The following is a 13,614-nucleotide window of genomic DNA, read 5'->3' as shown; positions in this document are numbered from 1 at the left end:
ACACACACACACACACACACACACACACACACATACACACAGACACACACACCTTAAGTAAGAACAAATAAATGTTGAAGTAAAATTATTACATTTACAAAACCTGGTAGATTATGTAACACTGTTCATAGTTTCATATGTACTGACTAGGCATATAGACCAAGATAACATTAACGAGCCTCCCCTAGGGTCACATATATCATCTTAAATTATTTATGTTTCAGTGACTTATACTATACCTCAGTATTACATGCCTAAAGTGAATCTCTTAAAAGTTCAGAACTTGACAACTGCAGTTTCACTGGGATAGTTTTTGGGTCAATCTTTACTGTCTATAATGAGTTTGTTTAGATCTAATGAAAGGCGTAGCAAACTAGATACATTTGATTCTGGGAAAGAATAATGATGTGGAAGAGGTGAGGGAACAAAACAAAAGAGAAAGCACTCATACGAGGCAGGTGTTACGATTCAAAACATGGTAGCAGTGCTTTAACCCCTCCCCCTTCCATTTGTATGTTACTGCACTTAGAGAATTCCAGCCTAAGGACTGAATCCTCACATGGAGGCGTGAACCTGAAAAACCTTAGAACACTAGAAGGACCTGTCAGATGTCATTGTGAAGAGCACAGACCCTCATGCAAATGTGAAATGGTCATATAGAACCTAAATCAAATAGAGTGAAGCAACTAGACCATTATGCTGTGTTATGTTATACTGTCGTGTTGTTCTGTGCCTTATGTTTTGTATATTATGTTAAGCTATGTTCTGATGTTATTTGTATTGTTGTTCTATATGAGGTTTTACATTAAGTAGGTTATGGTGTGTTGTATTATATTCTGAAGTTATGCTATATTGTGAATATATGTTGTGAACCAAATCAAAGGGTAAAACAAATGGACCACAAGACAGTAAAAGTCAGTTTATTCTCCACAAAGAGCTTGTTGTACAAACACTCAGTCTAAACCACCAAGAATTTATGTTACATTACATTATGGTGTATGTTAGAAATACAAAACCACAGCAACACTTGGGTAAAAGGGCTGGTCACACTGGGCACAAGCAGTTAGTAGGGACAGAGGCTTTGGATAGATGCTGATCACTCCATTCCTGGAAGTAGATGTGGTCCTTTAATGCATTTAAGCAGCAGTAAAAATGCTTAAATGATAGTCAGTATATGAAGACCCCAAGTAGCTATTACTGATTAAGATAACAACTCTTTGCTATGCGCTGATGCTTTGTCCAATTTAAAGGAATTCATTTTTGTGTCCAAAAGTAATAGAGCAATGGGACTTTTAGCAGTTTGTTGCACTGAATGAAAGTGTATGTAAAAGACCAAAACTTTGCTTCTTGAGTCATAACCCAGGGCACTGAGTGACCCAGTTACAACTCTTGAAAAGGCAAGGGGCATCTCAAAACGGCCTTTTTCCTGCTTAGTTCTCCTGATTAACTAGTGTGAAACTACTTGTTAACTTCTATGGTTCATATTGTTAGGAATCATCTGACTTTTTCAATGATGAAGAAGAACAAAGGAGAAGAATGTTACTTTGTTACTTTGTTACTTAATGTTCTCTATTCTACAACCAGCTATGAATGGGAGTGGCGGAAGAAGACTGTGCTTATGCCATGTGAACATTATAGTGAGTGGCATTTAACAGCGTCCTTAATGTCACATTCCTGTAATACCTGTGGGGAGTGACTGTAAAATAGAAGATAATGGGCTGTTGCCACCATTAGTTAGATATAATACTTAAATGCATGGTGGCCACATCTGATATAATTGTTCTGTCAAAGCAGCTCCTATTTTTTATTACTAATTCCAAAAAAAAAGATGCATATAATAAATGAAACAATTTGTGATATTTTTTTTCCACAACTCTGAAGTAAAATAAAAAAACAGGTAAGAGATAAATAGAATTTAAAAGTAAATAAAAAAGCAATAGAAATGAAACCTTAGAAATTACTGAAAGTACAAAATAATATATTGGAGCGACTTGACTAACTTTTTTAGATGAATATTAGATCCACTGTTCCATTACATTTAATACGTTAGTCCATGGATTAATGAATGTGGGTTTTGAAGTCAGTCTAGTTCTTTTGATGATTATTTGTTGATGGCATGATTAAGAAGATAGAAGAATACTTGGAAATGAAATCTACTTTTCATGTAGTTTATAGTGATTATTTTCTTTGTAATTACTAGGACAGTCCATATTAGATCTTCTCTCCTTGGGATAAGACTTGTAGATAAATTATATAATATCAGAGTTTGGTCCAAAGCTATTTCATTAGACAATAATGCTTTAAGAAAATAATCAATTCTACTTTAACATTCATTTTCGAAGGCATAATCAAAAATAATATTTTGCCAGTTAGCTAAAGAATTTTGGTTATATCTCAACATTTATTATTTAAGAAATAACCCACGCCTGGGTGTGGGTAATGCTGGATTTACCCATGGTTGGTGTGGCTTGGTCATGAAGGCGAAGCCTGAGTGGACAAAGACAACCGTGGGCAAATCCGCATTATCCACACCCAGAAGTGGGTTATTGTTATTATACAATGACATTATTTAAGAAAAAAAATACTTACTTTTCTTAAATAATGGCATTGTATAATGCCTCCGTGCTGCCCTTCTGCAGCTGTCCAGTATTCTGCAGCAGTTCTGATATAGTGCGCATGTGTATGCTTACGCAGTACATCAGAGCTGTGTGTGGAAGGCAACAGAGAAAGGAAGCTCTCCGTTGCTTTTTTAAAAGTGTCTTGCTATGTTAAAAGAGTTTAACATAGCGAGATAGCTTTAAAAAAAGCAACGGAGATCTTCCTTTCTCCGTTGCTTTATTTAAAGCTGTCTTGCTATGTTAAACCTGTTTAACATAGCAAGACAGCTTTAAAAAAAGCATCGGAGAAAGGAAGATCTCCGTTGATTTTTTTTTAAGCTATCTCGCTATGCTAAACCCGTTTAACATAGCGAGATTACAGCAACTGACCTTTTTCCATTAGTTTAAGTCTGATTTACAATGGGCACACTGACCAATCAGCTTGCATGTTTGCATATTGATGGGGGGGGGTCATTGTATAATAGCTTTTTAGTTATCTTTGCCATTTTGTCAATAGTGTAAATGTCACTATGTAAACTAAGCAAAAATGTTCATGTATTGAGCTGAAGGGATATCCTTAATAGATTGTTGGATAAGGGCTTTATTTCCTTCTGTGATATTACTATTATCTTTCATTAATTTCAAATTCCAGAGTTTATTATTAGGATGTTTTTAAAGTATATAAATCAGAAACGACAAGAGGAATTATTATGCAAAAATATTCAGTTAGCATGGAAATTTCAGCGTTCTTGTGTTGTAAACCTTAAGCATAGTTTTCAATTCCTTCTATTAATAGCCAGTTTTGGTATACTATGAGATCTATAGTTACAATAAAATTGTGCTACATACATGTCATGATATATGCATGCAAATGTGGCTTATTATAAGGGCAACTAAAATTATTTTACCAAAACTCAAATTATTTTTTTTCTATCAGTTGGAATCTGAATATGGATTCATATGTGAGGTTTCATTTTTAGAAATGGACGTCTGCTTGGTGTCTGTGCAAGTGTGGACAATTGCCGCTTATTTGTTGGAGGAATCCCAAAAACAAAGAGAAGAGAAGAAATTTTAACAGAAATGAAAAAAGTTACTGATGGAGTACTTGATGTGATTGTATATCCGAGTGCAGCTGACAAAGCAAAGAACAGGGGCTTTGCATTTGTGGAATATGAAAGTCATCGGGCTGCAGCCATGGCAAGAAGAAAATTACTACCAGGTACCATATACTGTGCAGGTTTTAGCAATGTCTCATGAAATGCTAGTGTATTCCTTATACATTAATTGTACTAAAAACATACTTTGATGAATGCTCTGCAGTCATTGTTGTTTGTATATTTATCAAGCAAAGTATTTATTATATTTTTGTTTATTTTAAAAATATTATTACCAAATTATCTGTTAACAGAATAATGAATGATTAATTCTGTTTGTAACAGTACCTCATTTAACAGGTGTTATGCTCAGTGAAACATGATATTTTATCTTGCTAGTGGCAGATTTATGCCCATTATTTATTTTGATCTGGTAGTTGGTCATGGGTCATGTAAGTCTAGGATAAGCTAGAATATGGATTTCCTACTATGCTACAGAAGCAGGTTATTTTGAAATTATTTATTTAGCCATTCATACTATCTTTTTTAAAGGATATGTCACCCATCTAATTTAATTTCTGGAAGTAAATACTTAAACTACAATGGTAAGTAGGCATGTGTTACTTGGGAGATGACAACTAAAATGGTAATTATACACTTATATGATATGCTGCGGCTTAATTGACTGAATCACACTTTTTGAACTGTATCATCCTTAAGATAGTCAAAATCCAAAAGTTCTGTTTTTTTCCCAGAATGCAACACTCTCATGATTAGTTATCTAAGATAATAGGCTGGTGTAGTTACTGTCATTAGGAACAGGTCAGTGCTGCATGCTGTTCACTGTGAATATGTGCTTGTTTCCATTTTGTGAAACATGTATTTTCTTGTGAATGCTAGTTTCTTATTACTACCTATGCTGAAACAAGAGATAGTGAATTCTAATCTCACTAATCAGTTGCACTACAGGCAACTGTAACATATTCTGAAAATTAGACTATTGAATTTCTGTCACTTTAGTATTCTTATTCTATATATTCAATGTCAGAGTTACTACTAGACTGTCAATGATTTATATATATATATATATATATATATATATATATATATATATATATATATATATATATTGAATGTCAGAGTTACTACTAAACTGTCACTGATCTTTTTATGCAGCATTAAGACAAGAAAAATGGAATTTACATGATTTAAAATGCAACTAAAGAGGTCTTTATGAGGTGCAACTACTTCTAAGTCAGATTTAAATTTGTTAGCAAGCTTTTGTGCACCACCAGTTGTCATGTTGTAAGTGGCTTAATACCCAAGTGTAGTATTCTGAAATACAGTACAGTCATGCAAGGGTGGTATATGGTAATCTCCACATACCAAAGTCCTATGTAATTTGGAATGCCTTATCTCATTACTGCAGATATGGTTACACCACTGTATCCATGGAAGTGTCTGGTTGTGAGTAGGTATGCAAATTAAGTCCTTCACTGTATTCCTGAATGGTGTATCGAGCAGGAAAATTCAAACTAAATACCAAATAAATCCACTGGTGGGACCTCAGCAGCTTGGGTAAAATAAAGCAAATATTCCAGCAAAATTGTACTGAAAGAAATTTAATATTCCATAAATCAAAAAACAGAGTTCAGTGGTTTCATCCACAAAATGCATATTTCAGCCAAGGACTTCTTCAGAACTGTTGTGCATTTATTTCTAATCACTTTTGCATCTAAGCATAGTTATGTGACAGTCCATTCACATGTAACTATCAATTGCCTATAAATTATTAAATTCTGAGGTTATACAGACTTTGGGACTTCCCTTCTGGATGCTTATTGCTATAAGTCATTACATTTGGATATTGCTGCAGCTGTCAGACATTGAATAGTTTTCAAAATGTGCTTTTTCTTTGTGGGTTTATGAGACAAAGCAGTATTTATGATTCTGTGTGTATGCGTGGCTTAACACTATTTGCAGCTCTGAATCAATGGGACTTGAGCTTTATTCTTGTTTTTTTCTTCTCTTTTAAGTGTCATGCTGGAGTTAGCAAGCTATCATTATGAACATTGAAGGGACCCAGGGTCTTTTTAGTGAGGTACTTTACAGCTCACAATGAGTCTGTTTGTACATGTGACATCTTTAATACTGAATAACTTTATGTGGGAAGCAGCATTTAGTAGAATACTACATGTAAGTAGCTGCCACTGCTGATGCTTTTTGCATGGGCCTGTTTGATGCCATGTGTCTTTTCTTACAGTTTTCATAAATGTTATGTTTAATTTGTAATGTGGATTATGATTTGCATAGATTATACATGTATATAAATATATATATAATATATATATATATTTAAATATATATATATATATATATATATATATATATATATATATATATATATATATATATATATATATATATATATATATACACACACACACGTTTACTATCAAATGACTGAAAACCAAAAGACTGAATCCCAAAATGACTGAAAATTCAAAATACTGAATAAATTTTTAATGCAAGTGGCAAGCCCCCCTGCTCTCCTCATGTGGAATGCTGCTCCTCCCACACCCCCTGCTAACTATATATATATATATATATATATATATATATATACAACAGTGGAGAAGGGGCAAATTCCACCATGAATTTTCAGTCTTTTTGGGATTCAGTCATTTGATAATAAACAATATATGTTTGTGTGTGTGTGTCTATATATATATATATATATATATATATATATATATATATATATATATATATATATATATATATATATATATATATATATATATATATATATATAAGCTGTATTAGTTACTGGTTTACATCTACAGATCTGATTGACTACTATCAGTTTTATTTTTGGACACATTACTTTTTAATGAAGTTCAATTTTTCACTGCATCTATGTAGCAGATTTGTGAGAACTAGGTCCAGGAGGTACTGGTTTTCACTCTGTTAATTGAGTCATATGGAAACACTTATTAGGATAACGTTGCTCAGGCTCAGACAAGAGTGGAGTTCTGGCCTGGATTTCAAGAATAAAATATTAGTTTAAAATCACCCATGGGTTCCATGCTACTGTTCATCTAACAGAGTATGATTTTACAAATGCGTCATCAAATATCTTTAAGGAATAAGGAGAATAAATGAAAACAGATAGCAAAGTGTATTGTGTGCTCTTCTTCTGAATCATAAATATTTGATTTTCTGTTATTCAGAAGCTAAATTTATACATACTGAATTTATTTTTCACCAGTTTCTTACCATTGTTTTTTTTTTTACTAGAATATTGTTCTAAAGTTTGTTAAAGTTTATGAAACAAGACTAGCATATATCCCCTTAGACAAATTTTAGTAATGCCAGTGTTATATGATTCAGATAGCAGAAATTCTGGTCTCAAGGGTAGACCATTTATTTAAGTTGTTGTGATTTGAAGATAGATTTTTATTCCACTCTTAGGGTCTGAATGTATTGTGTACTCTGATGCTGAATATGAGTATGATGCAGTGGCATTAATACTGGCTGTTGTTTTTGGGTGGGGGTCTGTGTTTGGATTATTATCACCTGTGGAACAGATTTTAGAATGATAGTGAATTGTGTTTTTTCTTAATGTTATCCATATATATGATTTATTACTCTTGCAGTTAACTTTGCTTTAACATGTAGCTTTTCTGATAAAAAGCTTGTCACTTGTTATGAAGTGTATTTAGGAGTTATTGGTTATGAATGGAATTGAAGCAGATTGTTTGAGACAAATTTTATCGTTATATTGCTACCTATTTTTTCTATTAACTGTTAACTGAACCCAAATACTTGTCATACATAAGATAAGCAGTATTGAGCAGTGAACAAACATGTACTGGGCATTCATCTTATAATATTTTACATTTTATGTGTTTTTGTTAGGGTGAGTGCATCAGTGTTCATTTAATTATTGAAAGGCTATAGTGCAAGTTATGTTTTCTATGCAGACTTTGTTAACATATTTTTGATCGTGGATTATATTGCTGCTGTAGGACAATCTTAAGGAAAGATGAAAAAGTGTCTGAAGGGAGAAAAATGGTAATGATTTGGTGGTGGGTATGGAGAAAGCTACAGGATAAACAGAGGAGCAAATTGTCACCCTCCCAGAGTGTTGCCCAGAGCTTACTCAGGCAAAGAAAATCAGCTTTAACGTTTCACTTTTTAAGGTGTCACCTCAGTAAAACACATGAAGACACTCAAACAAATTTCAGACAAAAGGTAATATGAATAGGTCACATACTTTTCATAATAGTAAATGGCATTCAACAGCACAAACTTATCATACAGTATAAAACTGATAGGTATGGGGTGTCACAACACCCTGTATACATTTTGTACAAAAGAAGCATTTTAAGAGTACATAACAGGTAACCCAGGGACATACAAATGTTTTGTACATGTTTTTTATTTAGGAAAGGCTTAACAGGCTTTTTGCAACATTGGCATCAAAGCTGCTGGGGGGGTACCATCTACTGTAGGAAAAAATATGGTAAAAGTTGCATTAAAAGACATTAAAAGGTTGTAATGTAATATTTACTAAGACATTTGCTAGATCTGTTTTTTTAACTTTATGGAACAGACCTATATAAGTGACTATAATTACATTTTTATTTAAACTTTTGGAAGAATGGAACTGCATATGCAGAATAACTCCAAGATCCCTTGGGTTTTTCTCTTGCACAATTAGTGTTATACTTGTCGAATTGAGTGCCAGTGTCATCTATCCCTGTCTATATTGCATAATACAGCTGAAATATTTCTCTCTGCATATTTATGATCTCTGGAAAGGCAATGTGCCAACTGTAGGGACATACGTGAACTCAAATGTCTTATGTTTTTTCATTTTTATGTGATGATAACAATTTAACATAGAAATTACTTACACATATATTACAGATGAAGAACATAGTACATCAGTAGACAACTAGAATATTTTAAGTTCCTGCTGTATAATAAGTACTAGGCTTATGAGATATAACTGCTTTTGTAATGTCAGCTCTTAAAACATATAGGTTGATACCAGGCTATTGGCCTGGAGGCCCTTATAAGCCTAGCCAAGAATTTTGCCCATGTTCCTACAAAGTCAGCACCCATTTCCCCTGTCCAGCAGGGACACAGGTGGGATCCCAGGAGTGTATTTTCTGTTTCCTATCCAGTCATCCAGGTTCCTCTTAAAGAGGGCTACAGAGGTAGTTTGTTTGACATGGAGAGGGCATCTATTCCACAGATGTGGGCATCTTTGGGACAGCAATCTATCCTGCCACCAAGTTTTATTAATATCACAGGCCGGGTTGAGGCCTTGCATGCGGGTTGCGCGAGTGGAGTTTGACTTATGGATATGCAGCAACTCCATCAAGGTTGGGTCTGAGATGGCCTTGTTCATAGGATGATATTCTCTAGGCCTGTTATTTCAAAATAAGTACTAGTTATTTACCCAAGTTTTGCATGCTTAATGCAACTGTACATCTCTGACAGTACTGTAGGTAGCTCTTCAGTAAGGTTGTGCTTGGTAACATAGGCATATTATATAAACCAATATAAAGAACAACAATGCAAGTAGATTCAAACTGTTTAATAAAAGACAATTACACTCCTCTAGCATCTCAAACAAACAATCTTTGATAGAGTATACAAACACATACCCATAATACATCTATTTATATCAAAATATGTAAATTAAAACCAACAATTATAACAACCATTTCCAATTCAGTTCCCTATTTGACCCTTTTGGGGACAGAGTAGCAAATTTAAGAATAAAACTGCCTCTTTCTGAAGCAGCTTATTTTTTAAAGGCATACATGAACCAATCTTTACCCTTTCTATAATAGTACCTTTCAGACTTTTACTATCCCCACCATGACAAGTCATAAAATGTAGTCCTAAGGGGCTCAAACGTTTTATTCTTGATATCTCTAAGATGTTTTAAATATCTAACTCAAAAACTTCACTTAGTTTCATCCACATAAAATAGGTTACATTCACATTTTAAAACATAAACAATCCCTTCTGTGTTGCAACTATAAGTGTCACATGGAAAATACATTTTATTATTTATATAATTTATATAATTTTATTAGTGGGACTGTGGGAATCTGAAATGTTTTGATTTCATAGCTGTACTTACCAAATGGAGAAATAACAAATGTGCAATGTCTAGAGATCTCAATGCCTTCCTAACTCCAGCCACAGAAATGACACAAATGTATTTCAAATCAATCAAAGAAAAAAACAATAATGTTATTAGAAATAAGCCATCCCATACTGACTCTAAGGTATTCAAGTGTTCTTTGTTATTTTTAAGTAATATGATATCTGGGGAATGAAAAAATTATTTAGATTTGCCTTGAAATTTGATGTGTTTGATTATTAAATTTGTATGTGGGGGCTCATCTATAGAACCATTTTCAGTCATGACCTGGAGCATTACAGCAAAAAGTAAAAACAGCAACTAGGAGAAAAATTACTAAACACAAATTCTAACTCAGTAATAAAGTAAATTATACAAAGTTAGTAGGTCAATCAAATGCTAAATGTAATTACACTCGGCTATACTGAAGACTGCATACAACATTGAGCAATTTCAGCCTTTTTGGTTGGAGTCAAGCATTGTGTTCAACAGAAATGAAAACAAGTACCGCCAAGCCCGCAATGAAATCCGGTGCCGAGCCCAAAAGGAAGATCTAGAAAAAGTCTAAGGCTAAAGCCACCACAAAGGTGAAAAAGCCCAAGTCCACTGCCAAACACAAAAAGGTTAAAAAGCCAACCAAGGCAGTAGGCGCAGCAAAGAAACCGATTAAGGCAGCAAAGCCCACATCAAAGGCAACGAAACCAAGAGATAGGCTGTTGAAGGAATGAACTGTTTAAAGCAGTGCTCGCACTAACATACAGCGTATTGCTGCAAAAGTATATTACCTTTCGCTTTTTAGTGATATAAACTGACTGTGTGCACTGGTATGGACTGAAATAGGACATCTTTGTTGTTAAATTATATTTTTGATCTTTTAAATTTTTTTTTTCTTTATTCCACATTCTGAAATGCATGGCAAATTGCTAGCTGAGTTTGACCGTTAGTCATTTTGAATTTGAGGACATGCCCCTTCCAAGTATCTCATATTGGTTATGTTTCCTATTTTGGGGCTAGTCCTAAGTGTTTTTCTTGTGGGAAATGTTTTTATTTCTTGTGTACAGTTATATTTAAACTGCTCAGCCAAATATTTGCTTTCACAATGTTACACTGATCACAGCTCCTTTGTATTAGTACCTTAGCATATTTATAAGTATTTAGCAACACAATCAAACTACTGCATAAAATATCCGGAAAACAGTAGCAGTCTTACAAACAGGTAATAGCAGCAAAAAAGCTACACCCCTCACCTCCCCCTATATCTGGATCAGAACACTACCTTTACCTAAATGCCACTTCCACCCTATAATGCAAGTTCTACTATCACTTCTCTTGTTACCTCTCACTACCTTAGCATACATCACATCCATACATACCAAATTACCATTAGATAACACTTCCTCTCATACAACACAAACTATAGCACATACTAAAGCCCACATAAACCTTACCATCTCTTGTACATTATTTAATGATTGTACTATATTGCACACAAACAAGACCTACCTACCAGATCCTTGCATTAGGAAAACACGCAGATCCTTTACAGATATAGCACATACAATTAAACATATTCTGATTATAAGCACAACACTTCTCATCTCAGGAGACATACACCCAAACCCAGGACCATGTAACAACATACTCTCAAGCAAACTAAAATCTGATCTACTGATCATTAATATCAACACCAGAAGCATCTCCAGCAAACTCCCTGACCTACATGCATTTATAACCCACTACTTTCCTGATGTGCTAAACATAAGAGAGACCTGGCTAAACCCAAAATGAAGAAATTCTCCTTCCAGGATATGATATCTTATGGCTAGACAGAACAGATAGGAAGGGAGGTGGAGTAGCAATTCTTTTCAAAATAATCACTCAACCTCCAACCTCTACAAACCCCTCTACCCAAATTTCAAAATGCTCAAACCGTAGGCTCTGTTCTAGCTATAAATCACACAAAAAAAAAATCAACATTCTCTGTAGCTATATCTCTTCAGGAAACATCACCCCCATAATTGAAGAAATCCTTCAAGGAGTCAGACATAACCTTCCACAAGAGGCTATTCTACTAGGTGACCTAAATACTGACTGGCTAGCCTGCAACTCTAACAATCCCACCAACCAAATCAACCTGTTGGATTTACTCAGCTTATTCAAGAACCCAGCAGAATAGATACAAAATCCCAAAAGAAATCCATTATTGACTGGACACTAGTGAACAGCTCCAAACAAAACTACCAGACCAGGATGCCTACCAGATGGGCTTAGTGATCACCACCCTACATTCCTCCTAAGGAAATGTACCAGCATTCCCAAGCATATAATCTATAGACAAAATCAGGGATGTCCACAAACTAGACCCACAGGATCTAAACAATATATTAAAACAGTGCAATTGGGAACCTCTGTGAACCTTAGGATTAGATCAGGCGGTGTACTACTTTAACAATATATTCACTAGTGTCCTCAATTTAGTTTCTCCAATCAGGAAAATTAAGGCTAAGGCAAATTATGCTCCATGGCTAAGTAGGGACACAAGAGTCTTACTAAAGTCTAGAGCCGGGAAGCAATGGAAAAAGGATAGCTCTAACCAAGCCAATCAAAACTACAAACAACTTAGGAATCTGGCTAAAAAACAAACCAAATTTGATAAACAAGTCTACTTCCATGGTCTCCAGAACAGTCATTCAAAAGGCCCCCAAAAATGCTGGTATGCTATCAATTCTCCATTAAAACCTGGAAAAACAACCACGCCTACCCCCACCTCCCCCAATAATAATAATAAAGACATAGCTTCCCAACTTAATTATCACTTTACTAACTCAACCCAGATGCTGTCCACCCAACTATCCAAAAATAGCTCATCTGCCTCTAGTAAATGTCCAGATGTCATGCCTTCCTTCAGTCTCTCACCTGTTCTTATCTCTAAAATCCAAAAACTCCTCCTAAACTTGAAACCTACCACTCTTGCAGCTGACAGTATACCTGCTAACTTCCTAAAAATAGCAGCTGAATCCTTATCGTACCTAGTTTCAATCCTTATCAACCAATCTATTCAAGAAGCCTATATCCCTCTACTATGGAAGATATCATATATTATACCTTTACATAAAGGTGGCAATTCTTATGATTTCTCAAACTACTGTCCAATAGCCATGCTTCCTCCCTTATCTAAGCTTCTTGAGAAATGTATTCACTACCAAGCTATGCAATTCCTGAACACACAAACTCCAAAGCTTTCAACATGGTCTCACACGCAAAACTATTAGATGCTCTAACCTCCCTATCCTTTGCCCCCTCTGCCATCTCCTGTTTCAAAAACTAACTCTCAGACAGGCAGCAATCTGTCCATGGCAAGCTGAGCTATCTCCTCTATTTCCAACTACCATAGGTGTACCACAAGGCTCAGTCCTTGGCCCACTACGTTTTTCTATCTTTACAAACAATCTACATACCGCCACCTAGCAGGCCACACTTATACATTATGCAGACGACTCAGTGCTTATCTGCTCAGCCCCATCTCTGACCACCCTACAGCAGCTGACTCAAGAATCCTTTACCTCTGTTGAAAGCTGGATCATTGACATCCAACTTATTCTAAACCCCAACAAGACTAAGTTACTCCTGTTCACCCCTAATAAATCTAAATCTACTCCCCTAACTTTCTCTATCACCTCTAGAAATGGCACTGTTATCTCTCCTACAGCCCATACTAAGCTCCTTGGGGTAGAAATAGACAAAAATCTTTTCT

The 13,614-nt window shown here is 34.9% G+C and overlaps 1 protein-coding gene across 2 annotated transcripts in view; it reads left to right on the top strand.

Annotated features, from left to right (window-relative positions):
- A1CF (APOBEC1 complementation factor) overlaps nucleotides 1–13,614 on the top strand; it is a 605,281-nt gene that overhangs the window by 414,080 nt on the left and 177,587 nt on the right. For both annotated transcript variants that reach the window (XM_044056418.1, XM_044056417.1), the window contains exon 5: nucleotides 3,578–3,816. In XM_044056418.1, the coding sequence (XP_043912353.1) occupies nucleotides 3,578–3,816 (239 nt within the window). The remainder of the gene's footprint in view (nucleotides 1–3,577; nucleotides 3,817–13,614) is intronic.

This window comes from Protopterus annectens, chromosome 14.part0 (genome assembly GCF_019279795.1).
Source record: "Protopterus annectens isolate FY-2018-M chromosome 14.part0, PAN1.0, whole genome shotgun sequence".
Classification (NCBI taxonomy): domain Eukaryota; kingdom Metazoa; phylum Chordata; order Ceratodontiformes; family Protopteridae; genus Protopterus; species Protopterus annectens.
The sequence above is the reverse complement of the archived record's forward strand: the minus strand, read 5'-3'. Positions and strand labels throughout refer to the sequence as shown.